The 22,142-nt window shown below is 38.7% G+C and overlaps 1 protein-coding gene across 4 annotated transcripts in view; it reads left to right on the forward strand.

Moving 5' to 3' along the window:
• CORIN (corin, serine peptidase) overlaps positions 1 to 22,142 on the forward strand; it is a 128,160-nt gene that overhangs the window by 40,654 nt on the left and 65,364 nt on the right. For all 4 annotated transcript variants that reach the window (XM_053941949.1, XM_053941948.1, XM_053941950.1 and 1 more), the window contains exon 4: positions 1,883 to 2,093. In XM_053941949.1, the coding sequence (XP_053797924.1) occupies positions 1,883 to 2,093 (211 nt within the window). The remainder of the gene's footprint in view (positions 1 to 1,882; positions 2,094 to 22,142) is intronic.

Genomic DNA, 22,142 nt, shown 5'->3' on the forward strand with positions numbered 1-22,142 from the left:
CTTCCTTTCCCCACATCACTAAATTTTTTCCACATGACTCTTGAGTCCAAGGTCTCTATTTAAGTTATGCTTGGTTGGCATGGAGTTTATCTTCCCTGCTATGGCCACCCTCCATGCAGTGAGAAGCACATAAAAATTATCCAAATCTGACATGGCAAAGTGGGATCTAGGCCAGCTAAGTATTTAAAGAGACAGTACAGCAATGCATGAGTTGAAACTGACTTTGTAGAATTGTTTCAGTTCTCAATTGTGTCTCAAAAAGTGTTCTCAATTATATGTTCATGCTACTTGAATTTGGAAAGAAAGGGCATTTTTTATTAGACTATGGTGGATTTCTCTTTATGGGCTGCCAGATATCCACTTATTCTCTCTCACTCCATCATCTCTACAGGACAGTGGGAAGCAGGAAACAAGATTAAAAATATCTTAGGTTGAGTGAAAGGCAGAGAGATCACTTACCAATTGCTATCAAGTGCAAAACAGATCCAGGAAAAATTAATTTAAAGATTGCCAATTAAAACCAGAACTGAATGGTGAGAAAAAATATAAGAACTAAAACACTTTCCCTCATCCTGCCCTTCTTACACAGGCTCAGCTTCACTCCTTCATTTCCAGCTCCTCTACCTCCTCCCTACTGTGAGTGGCAGAGGAGGATGAGGAATGGGGTTGTGATCAGTCCATGAGAGTTCTACTCTGCTGCTTCTTCCTCTTCACAATTTTCCCTGCTTTAGTGCTGGATCTCCGCATGGTCTGCAGTCCTTCCAGAACAGATCCTGTGTGGGCCCTCTGGAAGGGTTGCAGTTTCTCAGGATAAGCCTTCTTCAGCACTGGTCCTTCAGAGGCTGCAGTTCCTTCAGGACATGGCCGCCTGCTCTGGCACGGAGCCCTCAACAAGCTGCAGGGTGGATAACTGCTCCATCCCAGGTCCCTTCCATGGGCTGCGGAGGAAATTTCTGCTGTGGTGCCTGAAGCACCTTTCCCCCTTCTTCCCTCACCTCCGTGTTACAGGATTCTTTCTCACACTTCTGTTTTCCTCACTCAGTCCCACGTGCAGAATTTGGCTCTCCCAGCGGTGCTGCCCTCAGGGCTGAGGGCTCAGCTGTGGCCAGCGGTCGCCTGCTGGGTGCCGGCTGCAGCCATCTGTGTCTGCCATGGGGCAGCTCTGGCCTCTCCTCACAGAGTCCAGCCTGCGAAACCCCCACTGCCACCTGCACCTGGTTCTGAGAAAAACAGGCAAGTTTTACACTAAATTGTGTAAGAGGAAGCAAAATCCAAGGAACTGTACCCTTCTCTGTCAGGACTGTATAAATTTTAAAATGTCTAAAGCAGTCCATGCACATGATCTCAGCCAAAAATGTCAGTGCTTCTTGCCACATGCCATGGCAGGGACTATCTTGCAGTTGTGCCTCAGGAGATACATGATGATCTCATGAATAATTTTAATGAAATTCACTTGATGAAATTTCCACTTATGAAAGTAGAGTAGTAGTGAAAAGAGAAACTTCATGGGAACACTAAAGCCAGAGCAGCTTCAGAACCCATTTTTTTCTGTGTGGCTTCTATTCTCAGCTTCCATTGAATTTTATTGTATTCAGGCTGTGTCAGAAAGAAATTGGTTTTGGTTTTTTTTTTTTTTTTTCCAGTTTTGTACAAAGTCAGAGTATTGTGAAAATAGCTAAAAGCTTATTTGGTTTTCCAAGCTAAGCTTCTCTGGTTTAATTTTTTTCTTATTTTTTGACAGTATTATGATAGCAGTATGGAATGTAATCTTACCTGTGAGATACAAGAATTGTTTATATATTATATATACTGACCTTTCAGTTCAGTACATGCTATTCAGTGGTCATACTATTGTTCTAAATATACTGTTTTGATTTCACAGGTGCCTGCAGAAACATCACCCACAGCCAGTGCCAAATGCTGCCATATAACTACACCACGGTAACTTCAGTTCTTTCCATTGTCAAAAGTATTGAAATGGAAAAGTTCCTGAAGTTCTTCAGTTACCTCAATCGTCTCAACTGCTATCAACACATCATGCTGTTTGGCTGTAGTCTCGCTCTTCCTGAATGCATCAGTGGTGGTGATGACAGGTATTTGGGAATGAAAATCCATCAGTGACTAGAGCCAATTGTGGTAAAATACTCTCTGTCTAATCAGACAAGGGAAGATCCAAACTAAGCCTGTGACCTCATTGCAAAATTCCTGTCTGTCAAAGCTATTGACAACATTTCTGCCATGATACGACAACTGGAATAGAGCTCTTGTAGAAAAACGTTGCTACTGTATAAACTAAAACTGTGATACTGGGGCAGTCAGGCTTATTTTCTTAAAGAAGTTTGTCCAGAGTTGTTGTGCCTAATTTCTCCAATCTGGCTATGCCAAAATGGAATGTTTTGTAATAGCAATAATGCCTTGGATATGTATAGTATTGTCATAGATCGGGGTGGCCATTTGTTAAACTTCAAATTTGTTCAGTCATTTCCTTCAGCAAAGTTAGTATTTTAAATATATTTTTTGGTATTTAACTAGCAGGATATGTTCAGGGTGACATAAACTATTCTGGAAGTTTAAGGAGCATATATTTTTTTCTGCATTTACATAATTTTACTATAATGTGCATGCACTTTTAAATTGAGTTTGATTTGAAATAGGATCAATGAGTTTAACAGAGCTAAAATGGAAACATGACACAAAAAGGGGAAAAAGAATATTTTTTAAAATATATATACACAATCTTTGATGTTTCTGGAGGGGGAAAGAGAGACGATAGATTTCTTTTTCCTTGTTTTCATTTTTTTATTTCCAGTTCCTCCACTGTGAAATTTAGTGGAAGAGAATATGACAGTTGAATAAGTGTTTCAAACAACATAACAAGACCAGGAAGTTGAAAGCTGTGCAGTTTAGAAGGAATATGATACTTATGAAAGAAGTTCTATGACAATTGGTCAAAAATTCAGTTGCTAATGAAAGATGCAGTCTCACTCCAGGCAATATATGCCTGCCACTTTCCATGCATCACAGTGATTCCTGGACTGTCTAATTAAGCTCACTAAAGTGACAGAAAATTAACCCAGAATAAGGTGTACAGATGATTACACAGATAGGATTAGTGGGGAGGAAAGGCAGCACAGGTAACAGTGGAATGAGACTGATCTTCAGACTGGCTGAGTGGTTTAAAACAAATGCAAAGGGTACATATCTTTGTTAGCCTACCAAAAGCTATTTTAAATTAACCCTATTTAATTGAGTGCATTATTAGTTATAGCACATGTGCTCCAGTTCAGTATTACAATTGTTCTACTTAATGAATCTGATAACAAACAGACTTACACTCCCTGTTTTCTGTAAAAATTATTGAACAAAATAGGAAAAGTGGGTTTAGGTAATACATTGATGCATTTAAATGTTCAACAACAGAACAGGTTATTTCTCTGTTGCTTCACTTATTCTGCCTTCTTTGGAATTTGATTTTCACAAACCTGTTGAGAGTGAGTTGTGTGTATCAAAAGTGCAAAGCTTTTAAAACAATCAAGTGCGTAAAATGGTGGAAAGATAAATTTTGTATGTTTCTTTTCCATTTCTTTCCTAAAGACATGTTTTTGCTCTGGTTTTCAGTGACAACCAAAATACTTTGAGATTCAAGAGTCAGGGGTTTTCTTTGGAGTTTTCCTTTCCTTCCTTTTCCTTTTCCTTTTCCTTTTCCTTTTCCTTTTCCTTTTCCTTTTCCTTTTCCTTTTCCCTTTTCCCTTTTCCCTTTTTTCCTTTTCCTTTTCCTTTTCCTTTTCCTTTTCCTTTTCCTTTTCCCTGTTTTCCTTTTCCTTTTCCTTTTCCTTTTCCTTTTCCTTTCCTTTTTCCTTTTTCCTTTTTCCTTTTTCCTTTTTCCTTTTTCCTTTTTATTTTTCCCCTTCCCCTTTCCTCCTCCGTTCTCTTTTTGTTTCTCCTGCTTTACGTAGCAGCAACCTTCTCCCATTAATTAACAACGTCAAAGCTGCCACTGGATTTTGATGTCCTGTTTTATGTCTTGAAGGTCACAGTGGTTCCTCTATTTGTATTTTAATTTTTTTTTTTGGTGGAAAATATTGTTGCCCCTGCAGAGTGATGGGGAAGAAGGTCCAATGTGAGACTGCAAATGATGTAAGATTATGTTACAATTTGACTTCAGTTTTAGTAATCATATCTCCATGGATGTCACTGAAGATGCAGTGACTGCAGTCAGAGTGGCAACCACTGGAAGAAGAGTAGATTGACAGTGTCCTGGTTAGTTAAGTTTAGTTTGCTAAACCTCAGTTGTCCTAATTTAACTTTCAGTTTCTCCTTTAAACAAGAATACCTTTTTTTTTTCTGTAGGTGACTAAGTGATTTTTGTGATTACTGTCCTTTTTGTAGCATCCAATTATTGCAGGCAAACACACATATTTCACAGCCAAGAATAATTTATTTTAAGGAGCATCACATCTGCAAAAGGTAGTTATTAACACCTTCCCTTCCCTTCTCCACCCAGCCCCTTCCCTACCTTTGCCTCATAACTCCTGTCAGTGAGATCTGGAGAAAAGCATATATAAGGTAGTAGGGGGAAGTTACTTTGTATATGCTGAGTGCAGATACCAAAAATGAAAGCAACAAGCCCGTGTTAGGTCTCTTGAATACGGGAATCCGGTTAGCAGAAAGATACTGAAGTAGAAGAGTCACTGTGGAAAGCCTCTGGTGGTAATGAATGCAGATATTTCCATATGCTGTAGTGCTTTTTTTTTTGGGGGGGGGCTGTGGTTGTCTAGAACATACAGTGTGACAAAACATCCACTCATGTTGTGAGCAGCTGTTACTGCCATCATCATTATTTCCTCCCCTCAGTTACAGCTGGTTCATTCTAACGTCAGCGGTTCTATATCTGATCATCACTTTTCATTTGTTGTTCTCTCTTTGTTTTGCGAAGCAATGGTCCCTAATGTATGTAAAGCTTAATGTGACAAATGTTGTTTACTCAGTGTGGAAGAGATGAAACTCCTGTGATGCCTAGATGTCTATTCTTAGGTATTGTTGAGAGTCTGTTGGCAGCTTGCAGCCATGGGAGCAATGATTTTGACAGTGCGTTACAAGAAGGAACAAGAGGGAAAGTTACAAGCACTAATCTTTGGCATCCTGTGAGCTGTCATTACATAGCTTTTCTCTGATATTTAAACTTATGTCTGTTTCCCATTTATTTTTCGTGTATTTATAGACATTGTTTTCATTGACACTTGAAGGAGATGAAGTTTCTAGGCAGAAACTTTGTGTAGTTAGGTACAGGGAGTTCTGAATACTACCATAATACTGTTGCACTTCAGAAATCTTGTTCTGTATCTTACTGCAGTGAAACCATGTGTGATAGTAAAAACGTAGTAATTTTAAAAGCTATATTTAATTTCCGCAACTGGATATAAAATCAGCTACCCCTGCTCTTTTAAGAAAGTACATAACAGTATCTGTATACTTCTTCACAGCACAGAAAAAGTTTAAAAGTACAACTAAAACCTGTGTGAAAATGGAAAATGGAAATTTGAAGTGCAGTAAGCCTTTTTTGCATGCTTACCCATAATTTTTGTAGTAAGGGACTGCTTATGAAAAGGTGCTATGCAACTTCCTCCTTCTTGAGTGGAAGGATGAGATCTTTCCAATATGACTTAAAAATCGGCCTTAAAAAACCTTGTCCTACCACAGTCCATCAGCACTGCTAAGAAAACGTGAAAAGTAAAACCAGTGGTGGAAGAACACCTTAAACTAGATGTGCTGAGCTAATGAATTCTAAACCATTCTCAGTAGTAACTTTGTCCTTTTGGGTAGTAATAGTCTGTAACCTCTGGCCACCACATGCAGCACTGGTATTTTGTTGTAAGAGAGATCTGTCCTCAGAGCTATTGGTTATGATTAATGATTTAATCTAGTGAATTCTCCCTCAGCACTGAAAGATACTATAAGAGCAGGCCAAAAGTCAGTTACTACAACATAGTGGATGTTTATTTATAGCAACTCACATGCATTGGATTCCACAATTCAAGATGACAATAAAAGTTAATCTGCAGTATTTTCACATTTCAAAAGGAAAAAAAAAAGCCAAAATTAATGTAAAATTTAAAGATTCAAAACCATTAGAGAAATTTATAGTGGGTCAGCCTATGTCTTGGTTCAGGGCAAATCTGGGAGAGAAACCCCAAAGGGTTCCTCTAGAAGGCAGATTCAATTGGCCCCTCCCCCCAACTGGTTCAGGAAAAAATACCTCTTTGGAGAAAAGTGGAAAAAACTGTTTATTAAACAAGAAAACCTAAACAATATTAAGCAATGAAACTTCTTGCTGCTCCAAAAGAGGGACAAACTCAGAAAAATCCCCCCCTCTCCCTCCCCGGGCTGCAGCTCGGCTCACTCAGTCTCTGATCAGTCCCTCCGGCACTGGAAATGCCACGGCCCAGGCCCGGCCCGCTGGGCCACACATGTGAGCTGCCAGTGCTCTGCTGGGTGTTCAGTCCAGAGCAGGTTTGAGCAGGTCCAAAGAAAAGGCAAAGCCACAGTCCAGGGAACTTCTTTGCCTCAGCTAGCTAAAACTAACAGAAAAGCAAAGGAGAGCTCTGTCTCACTGTCTGTCTGTCTGCAGACACCACAGTCCAGGAGCAGGAATGTGGAGGAGTGAGTGCAGTTTCTGAAAACAAACTCTTCTTCTCCCCCCCTTCACTCCTGGAACAAGTCTTAAAGGTGCAAAACTTATTATTCAGCATAAACAGAACAGAGGATTGAAAGTAAAAGCATCATACAGTCAACTTAAGACAGCCTATTACTGCGTAATGCACACAGACTCATTGATGCTTTCTAATGTTTCTTGGACTCTGAAAAAATCAAATTTCATCAAAAGACTTGGAAAAATAGGCAGGCTATATAAGATCCTGAAGGCCCATGTACATACTTATTTTGTCTTTTTGTGCTGGGAATAAATGTGAAGCTTATGATTCTCATTGCCCCTATGCTGTCATGCTGCCTTTAAAACAGAAATAATAGCTTGAGTACTTACATTAACCCTCTTTGTAAAAGTGTATTGTAAAGTTGAGGAAATGCCTTCCATTGAGAGATCCTCAGAGTCTCCTATCTTTTAATCAAACATAATTTAGTCTAGAAAATAGTATTAGGGCAATGCAAATTAGAATATTATGCTCCCAAGCTAAAATTCCAATACACCTTGCATTTTTGTACAGTTTTACTGACTATGCTTTTTTCATGTCAGATATCTTTGAAAACAGAGTTGTGAAGTGGCTTGTCTTCAGTTAGGGCTCAAAGAGTCTATTTGAGATCATGGGTTTCTATGCTGGATGCTGTGAGGGGCAGCCTCCTGCCTCCAAAATTTATAGGCCACATGAAGAAAACAAATAAAGGATAGGAAGAGAAAGTAATGCTGGCATATTAATGGCTGGGGAAGCCAAAACTGAGCAAGAAATTTGCAGTAGAGCAGAGAACTACTCTTATAGCACTTACATAAAGACACTTATAGCCTGTGTCTTTAGGCACAGCATTATTTTTCATCTTGATTGAAGTCTGAAAATTAATTTCACTTGTTCATTCACTTTACCTGTGATCTAATGCATAGTGAATATATGGCAAAACTCTCTGCCATAATTCAACTTTTTTTTTCCTTCCTCAGATTAATTCTAAAGGTCAAAGCAATACAATGAAAGGAAAATACTTTCTTTGATTTCTAACTCTTTCCTAGAAAGGAGTTTCTCATGTAGATGTCTGTATGTAAATATTCCATTGTGCTGTAATATCTATGCTTGTCACGACCCGCTTATTGCGGGGTGTCGTGGTGGTTCTTTTCACCGATCCCAAAAGTGCAAAAAAGGCAAACAACAAGGGACTATCAGTTAATCACAACAAATGCACCTTTATTAGGGGCCAAAACAGTAAATGCGATAGTGGGGATCAGAAAGGAGATAAAAGGATAGAGAGAGAGAGAGAGAGAAGAGGGGCATGGGAATAGCTACCAACACAGGCGAGATCCTCAGTGCTCCGGACGATGGGGGTCTGTCTGTCATGTCGGGAGAGTCTCCGAAGTTCTGGTCAACTCAGGGGTCCAGTTATAGTCCACAGAGGAAAGAGGGGGGAACAAATGTAATAATAAGAGTCCATTGTAATCGCCATGAGGGAGCAGGTGAGTCCACAGAAACCACCAAAGCAAGACGAATACAATGAAGAATAAGTCCATTTGAATCACTGAAGGGAAACAGGTCGTGTCATTTGTGGTCAGACCACCAATTTCCCCTCCTCCCTATAGCAGGGGTCTCAGTCTCAGTCCTTGGGAGGAGGGTTCTCATTCTTTGTTTGTCACAGTGGTAACGAGGCAGATGAGGGGTCTTCAATGAAGGACCACGGGAGTCACCCCAAAAGTTCATTCGGCTTAAGAACGGAGATTAGAAGCAGGCCGCGCATCAGGCTGTCCCGTGCTGGGTCCATGTCAGGTCTTTGCCAACTCCTTGCCAAGTTCTTGCCAGGCCTTGTTTGGAACAGCTAGCATGAGGGTTCAGTGGTTCTACCTGCACTGTGTCCTGTTCTAAGCCGGAGCTGCAGTGGGGGAAGGGATTCTTTCTCGTGGCAATCGGAAGGCAGAATGGAGAACAAGGGGCTTCAGACAGGCTCTTACAATGCTACACAGAGCAGTGGCCAGGTAAAAACTTGAAGAAAGCCAAAGAAGTCAGAATAGGTCAACATGGTTGGAATGGGAGAAAGCAACTAATGAAAATTAATACCAAATAGATTCTAAGAAGCTGTGAATAGTTTGTGTGCAGTCAAATGCTCTTTGAAGAGATGCTGATAGGACTCATGGTGGCAAATTCAATTCTGTGTTTTTTTCTGGTTGATTGTCTTAATCTTTTTTTCTGTAATATATAAAAAGGAAAAACCAAATGGTATGATTTTCACTGTGAGCCTAAAATAGGATGAAATACTAGGTCCAAAAAACAAATCCAGAAATATGTGTAGTGTCTTTTATTAAAAGCTGTCAACATTCGAAACAATTTCATTCTTGTCCTGTTAGAAAATGGAAAAGAATCAATCTTTGTAGAGTAATAGATATCTGTCTGTCATGTTTAGTATAATCCATGAATGAGACCAGTGATGTGGTTATTTCCTTTTTCCTGTTTTTGTGAACTTCACTTGAAACTTACCCATGTTCTTTGTTTCTCCTGCTGACAGTGAAATTAATTACATTTTATCACAGTTATAACAGCTAAACTTATTAAAATAGTAAGATGTTATTAAAAACCTACATTTTAGCATTAATTGAGGCTTTTGAAGGGTTCAGGAGAAAAAGCTGACTGATCACACAAATCTTGTTTACATAGCTAATGAGAATTTTTGTTTTAAGGCTTTGAACAGAAAGCTGTCAGCATACATTTGAGTCAATTTCTATTACACAAAGTCCATAATAGATTTAATTGTGTATGAATGATGTATGGATATGTATGAGTTTGTATAGGCAATCCTCTACTGGCAGGCTTCAATTTTGTTTTGATCCACTTGATTTTGGCAACAAAAGCAGGTAAATATGCTGAGACAAAATAGCAGCTGCTAGGACCTCTGAATGAACAATCCCATAGGTAGTCTGTGACCCAGCTTTTATGCTCTTCTTACAGTGCACCTGTGTGGAGATGTCAAATTATAGTTGCTCTGGGAACTTTGGCATTCTACGGTTTTAAGATATGTTCAAATTTTAATTATTTAGGAAGTTAGCTTCAGAGTAATTTTTGAAGCCAAGGTATTGAGAAACCCTCTTGGAAGGACATTTAGAATCCTCTCTCATAAACCTATCAGCGATGCTTTCATTGAAATTGGTGGTATTTACTTTTAAACATTAAGCTACTCCACTGGTGACAATCACTTAACAGGTCTCCAAGGAATAAGGTGGGACAATTTTCTCCTACCACGGTGTTGTCTCTTCATGTTCTTCTCATGACTCCATCCAGTGTAGTTCTTGCCATGACCCAGGCACATGGAGTGGAGGCTTCTTTCAGATGCTTATAAGTGGCTACCAGTTGTTTCCTGGATTTGCAGTCCTGTCTTTCACATCCTGTGGGAGTTGCTTTATCCTCTTAATACACTTCCTTTTTGATGGTGCCTCTTTAGCCTAAGGAATTTAACATGACTCACAAAGGCTATTCCAGATGTAGTTCTGGCAATAGTTGTTTGCCAAGAGATACAGAAGTTTAGAATCTTCAATTCAAAATAAAGCAGATGTGATGTTCAGTGGGTGAAGTGATTTATACATAGAATGTTTGAAATCACATGTCTTTTGTTTTAAATGTTGCCATGACTTGACTTGCAGCCCTTCAGAATCCAGCAGACTGACTGTGTGACAAAAACCCATACTGTTGTAAAATCTGTCTTTGGAGACAACCAAGTCACAATCCAGTCTTCAGTTTTTTTAAATCTGGGTATCGTCCATTTAAGTGCAGTTGTGACTTGAACCACACAACCTTGGAGGTCCAGCTATGAAAAACATGTATAGTCAAATCCTGTCAAAAAGGAACACAAAAATTAGAGAGTGTGATAATGTTGCAAATTCTTGGCCACATAAATAGTGTTCTCTTGTTTTTGTGCCTTGTTATTGTTAATTTAAAGCATCCTCCTAAGGGAATTGATATGTGTTACTGTTTAGCAGAACTGATGAATACCCAGGGCCTGTGTTATTTGAAAAAGCCCAGAACAGCAAAACAAATGAATAATTTTTTCATTAATTTTGTCCTTTCTACCAGTTAATAACTTTCCAATAGATGTAATTTAACCAGTAGTTACAATAATGAATTTATGATGTAATTTTTTGATAAGCAAACTGTTGAGGATAGAGTTGCTAATGGCAGATAGTCAACATTTTGTGAGAAACTTTTTCTAAGGCTTTCCTATGCAATGTAAGTACTCAATGTCAGCTCCAGTCTACCATCAAATTGATAGCACACTAATTCAAGGTGAAGTAGAACTAATTTACAGCAACAAGAAAGTGAAATGGTAGGGTTTCAAACTAGCAAAACTGTCTGTTTAATATATCTCTAAAATAGCACTAGATAGTTCCTGTGTACTTTTGAAAGTGTTCATGTGCAGTAACAGACGTCATACTGCAAAGTCCTGATTGAAAACATGTTTCAGAAAGTGTACTGAACAGGCATGGATTTCTAAATGTAAGGAGATCAGGGTGACTTGAAATGAAAAAAATTAATAGGTAATAAATATATACAGAGATCAAAGAAAATCTACAATATGCAGATTCAGAAAGTGATGAAATACTTGCACAGGAAAAGAATCAACAAGAAAATAAAACCTCAAGCCCCAATTCTTGCTCTCAGGAAAGATAGTTTTTCAAAAACCAAAATTCTATTTCTGCTGTCCTATAACATGTTCTTCATGAGACATGAGTGAGACCTTTAGTTAACAAACAGCTGGTTTATATCTGACTTCAAAGAAGGGAATGCTCACATTTCTCTGAAGTATTGGAGTGGACCATCTTGCCACGACATAAATGAAGAAACTTGAAGAAACAGCAGTCCAAAAATAGCATTTCTAGAGATACACCTTTCTTTTCAGTGCAGCTTGTATTGTTCATAAATAACTTCATAGTCTATGAGTTATATTAATAATCTTGTCTAAGTGTTATTCATACAGCAGAAAACAATGTGCTGATGAGAAGATTATGGTTTGCACTGTCCCTCAGAACTCACACCATGAAGTCAAGATGTCATACTCATCACCTTAGGAGCCTCTACTACTTTCTCCCAAGCCGAGATAGTATGAAGGTGACAAATACAAAGTTTGTTTTTGCAAGGAATGCTAGGGAGAACATTGGTAATGAAGTGGCATGGGCCAAAATGCCAATATTTAAAGTTGAAAAACATATCTTAGAGAACCCTTTCTCAAGATATGTATAGTTTTTGAGGGGAAAAAAAAGAAAAAAGCACCCTTTAACGTTTTTGGGGGTTTTTTTGAATGCCTAAATAATGCCCTGGGCAAAAAACAGAAGGAAAAAATGGGTTGCTTATGAAAAAGCAATCTGTAATCACCGAAAGTGCTCAAGTATTTGATGTTAAAACTTTAAATTTATTTGGGAAGTAGCTCTAATAAGTATTAAGTTCTTCCTCTGTTGCCCTGATTTTTAAAAGTGTTTTCTTTTATAATTATTTTGAAAGTTTTAAAGTTCTCATAGAACTTCTTTAGCCTTCTGATAATGTTAACATATTTGAGAGTCAGAGTTCCCACACAATTTCATGTATAAATAGAATAGTTTGCATGTTTCTCTGTAGGTAGAGAGAAATGATTGATTGATCTTAAGACCAGTGTGGTTGGAGAGGTGGTAATTCCATCCTCCAATCCATGGTCACCTTTGAAATTCTATAAATACCGGATGTTTGAATAAAACTTACTCTTTTACTCTTTTGAACTTACCAAGCTTCTGTGTACTCATTTCGTGTCCAATAGCGACATTCCTCATGGCTGTTAGAAGAGGGAGATAAGGGAATTAGAAGAAAAAATGTCCTTACCTTAGGGGAACTTCTGTTTATAAAGTTTATGTACCTGTGGATATACCTATGGAACTTAATCACCAATTTCTAGCTTACACATCTGAAAAATCCTGGAGTCTCTAAAAGCATCTCTGTAACTGTCATGACTCAGCTGCTGTGGGTGGACCTAAAGGGTCCCAATAGCTAGGAGTGGTACTGGATCTAGGTACAGGGCCTGAAGTTAGCTCTGTGATGCCAATTCTTTTACACAGGTGCAGTGTTGGGAAAGACAAACCAGGGACAAAATATAGGGGAAAAGGACAGAGAGATAGGATGTTGGAAAGAATGTGTTTTCCACATTCAGAGAACTGTCCCTTCCCTGCCCACAAACTATTTATAATTACTGGTATGTATAATTTGTCAATAAGCCAATGTGAAGAAAGAGGGGATTAACTAAGAAATTAATTTTAAAAATAGAGGGTTAGAAAAGCATTATAGAAATACAGGCAATGGCATCCTGCAGTGGCCAGAATTGTGTGTGGTCCAATGCATGTGAAGTCAGCATTTGCCATAGCAGGCAGCATCAAAACTTCATGCAGTGTTTCACTCTCCCCACTGATCTAATTTCAAAGTGTGTGTTGGGGGGAGTTATGGGTGCACCAGAGTTAAAAGGTTATCAGATAGAGAAACATTTCTGAGAACAATCTGGGCATGGAAATGTCTGCTTGAAACTATATGTCACAATGCTGCACAGAGAAGTTAAGGGAGGGAGGCAGAAAGGAAAACCATGAAGGCCAGTTGTTTTATTAATGAATAAGTTATTGATTGATGGCTTTCAGCCCTGTTGTTGCAATGGTTTTCTGTGTATATTATCTGTTAAAAGATGTGGTGTGGTTTATGGTTTCCTAAGTTAGTATGTTAACTAGAGATCATAACTCATCCTTCTGCACATACAATATATTAATTATATTATATTACATTACATTACATTACATTACATTGCATTATTATATAATATTACATTATATTATGTAATATATTACTCCTTATAAATAAATACTGATCATTTATGTAGCTGAAATAATTTTTTACAACTACTCTTAAAATTAGCATGGCTTTTTCTTAATGTTTGTTTGCTAACTTAGAAAAACATACTTTTTCACAGAATAAAATTTATTTAATTTAATAAATTGCAATAGTTGTAGGGTAGGAACATTTGGTAAAACATTGCATTTTCATAACCATTTTGGGAATATTAACACTGATAATTTCCTATTCGACTGGTGTATCTGGGCTCACAACCAGAAACATACAGATGAGGTAACATTTTGTCTTAGTTTGGTAGATAGAACTCTTCTACTAGATATGAGTACACCCTCTTGTGCAGCAATTAGTAAACAAAATGATTTCAGATTGAAGCATGGTTAAAGAATTTTCAAAGAATTCCTATGCTTTTCAGTTCATGTTTAAATTCTTTTAGTGCCCATCTTATTAAGAAATAGCTTGTAAACCATCTGCACTCAAAACAAATAGGATTCAGTTAGTGAGACATATTTAACATCTCACAAGTCTGTCTCCTCTGTCAGAAGTTATTGTTGCCCTTTTGGAGACCCCAGTGGTAAGCACCAGGCTCTCAGGCTGAGCAGGGCGGTCAAACATGAGTCACAAGGTTTCGCAGGTAGGGAGGAGAGAAACTTCTGGACCTCTTCTGGCTCACATCAGGATGAGCATTAAAGATGAATGAAACTCCTCAGGGCCGCTCTCAGTTGGGTTTTGAGGATCTCTAAGGATGGAGGTTTCACAACTCTTCTGGAGAACATGTTCCAGACTACTGCTTCACAATAGCTAGTGCTATATAAAATGGTAGTGGTGCTGAAAGAATAAGTATTACCCTATTGTCATGCTTGTTATTCCCCATCTCACCCATGTATTTTCCATGTCTTGTCAAGAGTATTTTTTCAGCTCCATGACAGATTGGATTTGGAAACTGATCTGAATTGAAGTAGGAGTGACTGATGTTATCCATTGTGTAAAAGGATGAAGTGCCATGCTGGCACAAAAAAGTAGGGAAGAGAGGTGGAGAAAGGTTTTGGAGCAGGCTGATGGTGGGTAGGACAGCTTCTTTAAATTTACGACATCTGCTTCTGCCAGATTTATTTGTGAAACAATTTTAATGTGAAGTTGAAGTAGCATGATAATGGCTTACAATGATTTTCTACTTGACAGAGAATATCCTTGAATGTCAATGAGTGAGAAGTATGTCTGATTCACCAGGATTCCTGATAAGGTGCGGCTCAGAAGGTTTTAACTTGGGTTGATTCTTGAGGTCTTCCTTTTGGCAATGCTCTGAAGTGCACAGGGAAACAGGAGTTCTGGAGAACTGCATGAAATTAAGGGTAGTTTCACAGTCATCTGTGGAAATGGAAGGCAGTTCTTTAGGTACAGTATTGGTTTGGGTGTATTTATTATCCTGAAGATACAAACACTTAGAGCAGCTGTGCAGTGTATGATTTATTTACAGTTAGTCCAGAATTTCTGTAGCAATGTTGTGATTGAAATGCTAGTGTGTGATTCAGAGCACTTCGGTTCACTGTGCCAGCTTCTCTTTCCTATGTGTGAATTTTGATTTTGCTAAAATCAAAAGATCTTGTAACCTGGATTTTCAGGTATTTGTTTTATTTTATAAAAGAAATTTCTATAGAGTAAATGAAATAAACAGTGTGTTCATAATTTGCATAATAAATACTGGGCAAGGATTTTCAGAAATCTGATTTCATTTAGGAGTCATTTTGGCAGATAGGACAAGATTGTAAAAATAGCTCGTAGTTGTAGCAATATTCTTAATAATACTTATTTAAACTGATTAATGGCTGAACTAAAGCTCTAATGAATTAATTTAGTGCCTTTCTCCCATTTTCACTGTTGTCTTTGAATCAAGTGATAGGATCAGTAAGAAAAATATGGAAGGGCTGATTGCTTTAGTCAGGACAGATCATCCCAACTGATTATGGTCATTGTACAAAACACACTGAAATTTTTTGATAGATTTTTTTCTTTCCAATGCTACATTGCTATATTTATGCTTCTGCTCTGCAGTGTGTACTTGAGGAGTTTCTGATTGTTACGGTATTATAAGCTCAACTTGAGATGTATTGTGCTGTCATGGAAAATGACAGAGGAGTCAGAGGGGATTTATGAATTTGTTTCTTGCTGATTCACAGACTCATACAATATCCTGGGTTGGAAGGTACCCACAGGGATCATCAAAATCCAGCTCCTGGCCCTGCACAGGACCATCTCCAAGGGTCACCCCATGTGCCTGAGAGAATTGTCCAAGTGCTTCTTGAACTCTGTCAGGCTGGTCCTGTGACCACTTCCCCGAGGACCCTATTCCAGCCCAAACACCCTCTGGGGCAAGAACTTTTTATTGATATCCAACCTAAACCTCCCATGACTCAGCTTCATGCTGTTTTCTTGAGTCCTGTCACTGGTCACAAACTTGAAGAGATCAGCGTCTGCCCCTGCACTTCCCCTCATTGCAGACTACAATGAGGTCTCCTCCTCTCAGTCTCCTTGTCTCCATGCTGAACAGACTAAGTGTCCTCAGTCTCTTATGGATTCCCCTCTAGACCCTTCATCACCTTTATTACCCTCCTTTGGATGCTCTTTGTGCTCTTTATTAAAGTGCATAAAGACTATATCTGTCTTACACTGTGGCACCCAAAACTGCCCCCAGCACTGGAGGTGAGGCTGTCCCAATGCAGAGTAGAGCAGAACAATCCCCTCCCTTGCCCAGCTGGTGATGCTGTGCCTGATGCACCCCATGACAGGGTTGTCTCTCCTGGCTGCCACAGCACACTGCTGACTCTGATGTGACTCCTTATTTTGGTCAAAATAGTTTATCTGAGTTTCGTCTACAAAATAAATTATTACACTGACTCAAAATTATAACTTGCATTGTAGAGACTGTATGTGTCCATCCTTAAGGATATCAACACAGTTTGGCCACATTGTCTGAAGAGCATTTCTAAACCTGAAAGAGATGTTAAATAATAGCAGTTGATCTAGAAGATGTAAAATTCAACAGCAGCTGCTGCTTCCTTTACTCATTTTTGGATGGATAAGAAGAGTCTTTTTAATCTAATGGTATATTTGGATTTGTTCCCAGTTTCACTTTCACTGGAATCAGGAATTCATATTTCCCCCCTGTCTGAACAGCTTTCAGAGTTCTATGTGAGCTCTTTGTTATGTATGGCACTCTTGGATAGCAGATGTGTTCTAAGACTTTTGCAAATACAACTCTCCAGGTGTCTCTTTCCTATTGCCATAAGATAAGGCAACTCTTAAGGAATAGTTAATTTGAAGTGTCATCGTTAGTGAAAGAAATCTCAGTGGACCCACAGAAGAGATTCTAGTCCAGCTTTTCCATCGAATTTGTTTTTGCCACTTTTCTGTTCTCATAGCCTTTAAACAGATTGTTCTTCCATGCTGCAGGCAATCCATTAAATATCTCCATGTTTTTAATTCTCATTGTATAACCCAGGCTTTTTTCAGTCTCTTGGAAAGGGCACTCTTGTGGCTCATCTGTAGTTGCCAAGCTTCATGACAGCAAACGGGGTATTCCTGGGTGTATGAGTTAGAGCTGGCCTTCTGCACTATCTGTAAATCCTTATGCTGAGTCCCTGTAGGGCAGGTGAGTGGACAGTTACCTGCAGTTCAGCCAGTTAATACAAGGCCTTAATCTTCTCTAAACAGCTGCAGCTGCTATTCAGGCTCCCACCCCGGGGAAACTGAACTGCCATGCCTTTTGCCAAGTATGCCTCTGAGGCCTTTTTTCTCATTTAAGATGTTCCATATTTCTCAGACTGTGGGTCCTATACTTCTACAGGTAGTTTTGCCTCTTTGTACTTACACACAGGAACCTGTTTTGAGAAAACGCTACATGCATTTAAGCTAAAAACTAGGTGGGAGTACTTTGCTTTGAGTGTTGCAAAGTATTACATGGAATTGAGGTACCGTCTTTCAGTGTTCAATTTTGCCAAGTGAAATAACTACAAAAATCTAAAATAATCTTGCTTTCTTTTCAGATTTCATCATGTAAAGAAGTAAATTTCAGATTTAAACCCCTATCTAGAGACAAAACAGAAATTAAAACTCTCAAATGAACTTGCCAGTTACAGATGAAGACCAAAGAAAAGATTAAAATACATAATTTTCTTGATTTTGTGAAACATTAGCAGCCAATTTGTTTAAAAATCCATCAATCGAGAAGTAAGGTTTTGAGAGGTTTATGAGTTTGTTTCATGAAACTCTGTCATTGACTCTGCTGCTCTCCATATTGGAGTAATGTGAGAGGGTACTGAGAAAGATTTCACAAGAAAGGTCACTCTAACAAACTGTAATCCTCTCTGTGTGTGTTTACTCTGCTGTAGAAACTTCTGACATTTATATTCTCTGAAAGTCGTTATTGTTAGAATGTCATGAAAAGTATTAAAGACAATTAGAACACACAAACGCTGGTGTGTGAGCTAATCACTTCAACTTGTTTGATTTCAGGGTAGTAGAAATAAGGAATAACCTTGGTTTTCTTCTTCCCATAATTTCATGATGTTTCAGTTTGTCCTTGTACTCATCCTCCCTGCCCCAGCAACCTCTCACAATTATATTACCAGTTCATTTATTTTGCCTCAGGTCTGAGATCTATCACCATCCTTAGCATGTGTGCCTGTGTATGAATGATACAGAAAAATAGCCTACAGTTGTTTTTAACTCATCTCAGTAACCTGAATACAGCTTTTTGTGTGGTCACAGAAAAAGTTATCCTGAAACAACTGAAGGGATGAAGCTGGGGAAAGAGCAGTAATGAGAACCAGCAGTAGTTGAAAATGTTCATCAGTCTGCCTGCAGTCAGGTTGTCTATTGAACCACAGATGTGACCTTCAGCAATGCAGCCAACAGTTGTGTTTCTCAGAGTGATCTTCATGCTGCGTTTTCAGCTCTGGCATAACAACTTGGTTGTCAGCCTTTTGCAAATAATTTACCCTCTATTGTTTTAACCTGTAAGCTGCAATAATGAATTTCTCAATAGGGCATGTCTATAGCAGTACTTTTACTAGTGGAGATACTATTGTGCAGACAAAAGAAATACCACAGATAATAATGAACACTAGATATATTACTGTATTTACCAGGTTGCACGGGGAGCTTCTGCAGGATGGTTAATTGTTAATTTAATTTAATTTAATTTAATTTAATTTAATTTAATTTAATGCTTTTGTCAGCTCTAGCAATTTCTACTTCTCCCTCTTGTGACATCTTATTCCTTCTTTGCCTGTATCCTTTTGGAGGACCCAATCAATTGCCAGATGAGAAAAAGGTGCTTTTTTTTTTTGGTCACATTACCCTTCAGTTGAATGAGTTATTTGACCTCTTATTTACAGCCTAAAAACAGCTCTTACAAGCAGCAAAACTGAAAGTAGCACAGAACCAGATCCAGGCGTTTGGAAACCAAGCTGCATACAGTGCTGCTGCTTCCAGAAAAGGGTGTCTGCTGAGGTTGGGAGTCAGACCTTTAGCTAACTTGAATCTTGAGCTAACCTTAGAAAATGTGGTAAATTGTGCAGCAAGAGGAAAACAGTCACCATGAGGATCTTCCCTCTCCTTACTGCTTCTTGGAGTATTATTTCTTTGATAACTTCTAGTACTCAAACCACTTAAGAAACAGTCACTGAGGACCCCTGTGCATGATAATGTGATTGCAAAGAAGAGAAGGAGTCAATTCTGAAAAAAATTTGTCTAAAAATGTAAAATATCTCCGAGTTCTAGGGAATAGGTCCCTGTAGGATTATAATCAGGCAATCTGAGTTCCCATGTAAGTGAACGCTAGGTCATCATCATGACAAGGAAGTGAGATCTTCTGCTTTCAGGCACTGTTTAACCTCTTTGGAAACTTCAAATCACTTAACAGAATATATACTGTATTGAATATATGTGCTTCAATGAGTATTTAATACAAAACTTCTGATAGCTTCTTCAAAGATGCCTTATGCAAATGTAAAGCCCTTATATATTCTCTCTACCTTTAATATGCTTTTTAATAAGCAATAAAGAAGATTTCTATTTTTTTTTTTTGTTCCTCCCTACATTTTTTAATGTTGTTATTTCTATGCAGCTGAATTTACTGAAGTGTGGGTTTTGAGTCTGGGGAAACCAACCACAGAGATAAAAATAAGTCATATTTTCTTTCTTTCATCAAACTCCAATTTCAGGAGCTTTTCTATTAATATCCTGAAGAGCAGAATCACATGCTAATATGTTACAACCTGCTTCTGAGCCTGCCACTGGTGCCAAATCAATTATGGTGAGATTGCCATAGACCTGACAATTTATTTTTTAAATGATTGGTCTCTGAGTAGCTATAAATAAGACTAATCAAGATAAAGACTATTAATAATATTTTCATCCTCCAGCAAATAAAGCAATAAGTACATACTAAACTTGATCATTATCCAGAAATATTTAATTTATGGAGCACACATGACTCGACATTGAAACTGGGCCAAAATTGCAGTAATTGCTGGATGTTTTCTGATTTGTCAGAACTTCTCTAGAGACTACAAATTCTGCTTGGTTATTAGATCACCACGTAGTTGTCTTTTAGAAGACAGGTAATTTCCAAGTTATTACTGTTCTGTGCATGTCTGTGGTAGGTTGACCCTGGCTGGTCAGCAGGTGCTCTCCAAAGCTGCTCTGTTACTCCCCTCCTCAGCTGGACCGGGAGAGAAAATAGAACAAGTCTCATGGATAAGATACGGACAGGGAGAGCTCACTCACCAGCTACTGTCATAGGCAAACAGACTCAACATCGAGAAAGTAATTTAATTCACTGCCAATCAAATCAGAGCAGGTCAATGAGAAAAGAAACCCCAAATCTTAAAACAACTTCCTCAAACCCTTCTCTTCTTCCTGCGTTTACCTTTGGTCATGAATGCTCTACCTCCTGTCCCCTCAGAGGTGCAGGGGGATGGCAAGTGTGGGCTGTGGTCATTTCATCACACATTGTCACTGACACTCCTTCCTTCTCAGGAGAAGCACTCCTCACACTTTTTCTCTGCTCTACCATGGGGTCCCTCCTATGGGACACAGTCCTCCATGAACTTCTCCAGTGTGAGTCCTTCCCATGGGCTACCATTCTTCAGGAACTGCTACAGTGTGGGTCCCTCCCACAGTGTGCAGTCCTTCAGGCACAGGCTATTCCAGCGTGGGTTCACCACAGGGTCACAAGTTCTGCCAGCAAACCTACTCCAGTTTGGGGTCTCCCAGGGTCATAGGCTCCTTTGAGCATCCAGCTATTCCAGAGTGGGGTCCTCCAGGGGCTGCACCTCCTGCTGCCCTGACCTTGGTATCTACAGAGTTGCTTCTCTCCCATATTTTCACTCCTTTCTCCTGGCTGCAGTTTCCTTTGCACTGGTCTTTTCCATGCCTCCTTGAATATTGCAGAGGTACAGCATCCATCACTGATGGGCTCAGCCTTGGCCAGTGGTGGGTCTGTCCTGCATCTGACCGGAGTTGGCTCTGCCAGACACAGGAGGAGCTTCTGGCAGCTTCTCTCAGGAGCCACCCCTGTATCCCTCCCACTACAAGAACCTTGCCATGCAAATCAAATACCATATAAATAAGTGAGATGAACTTGTTGTATTTGTGGGTATTTCCTCATACAGATGTAAAGAATTCAATGTGCAGGTAGATCTTCTGAAAAAAAATACTCCTGACATTTTTAGAAGCTTTTTAACAATTATGTGTAAGTATAACTCTGCATAGTTATATTTTAACATAATTTTTTAATATTATTTTAAAAATGAATGTTCAGTATGTTGAAAGATCTTTGGAAACAAGGAACCATATAGGTGGAAATTTGCTATAGTTACATTTTAAGATATTGACGTACACATACTACTATTTCCTGGTTGCTAAATGTCAAGCTATAGTTGTGGTGTGGTGCTTTAAAAGTTAATGATTTAGACGTGGGTCAGGAAAACCAGAGATCATATTAAATACTCCAGAGCTGTATGAAACTTCTTCTGAAAATTCTCAAGAACTCTTTATGTTTTGTTTGTTTATTTGTTTGGGATTTTTTTCAGACAGCATTCCCATTAATAGAAATCATGTGTACAGATGGTTAACTGTAATAAACTCAAGTAGATCTCTGTCAGAGGCCTGTTAAATTCAAGTAATGTCCCTACTAACACTTTTTTTTTGAGAACAAAGAATAAACTTAGCACAATGTACCCTCTTCAGATTACTACTTGTGATCATCAGGTATGCTCCATTGCACCAGTAAGTGAGGTAGAGACACTGCTTACAATACTTTTCACTGTAATACAGTTTTTCTAGCATATTTCGTGGTTTTGGAAAAAATGAACAGAAAGTGAAATGAAGCATATCAGGTTGAAAAAAATACAGGGTTATCACTCACCAACAGGTCAAACCAATACTCTGTTTTAGCTTTGTGACATCTTATTTCTTACAGATATTTTGAAACTCAGGTGCCTTCTGTAGTAAGTAGCAGCATTTCTTTTGGCATTTTTCTGTATTAGGGAGCCTCTGTCAAACCAGAAGTGTTATTAGCTAAGAAGGAAA

This window comes from Vidua chalybeata, chromosome 4 (genome assembly GCF_026979565.1).
Source record: "Vidua chalybeata isolate OUT-0048 chromosome 4, bVidCha1 merged haplotype, whole genome shotgun sequence".
NCBI classification, from domain to species: Eukaryota; Metazoa; Chordata; class Aves; order Passeriformes; family Viduidae; genus Vidua; species Vidua chalybeata.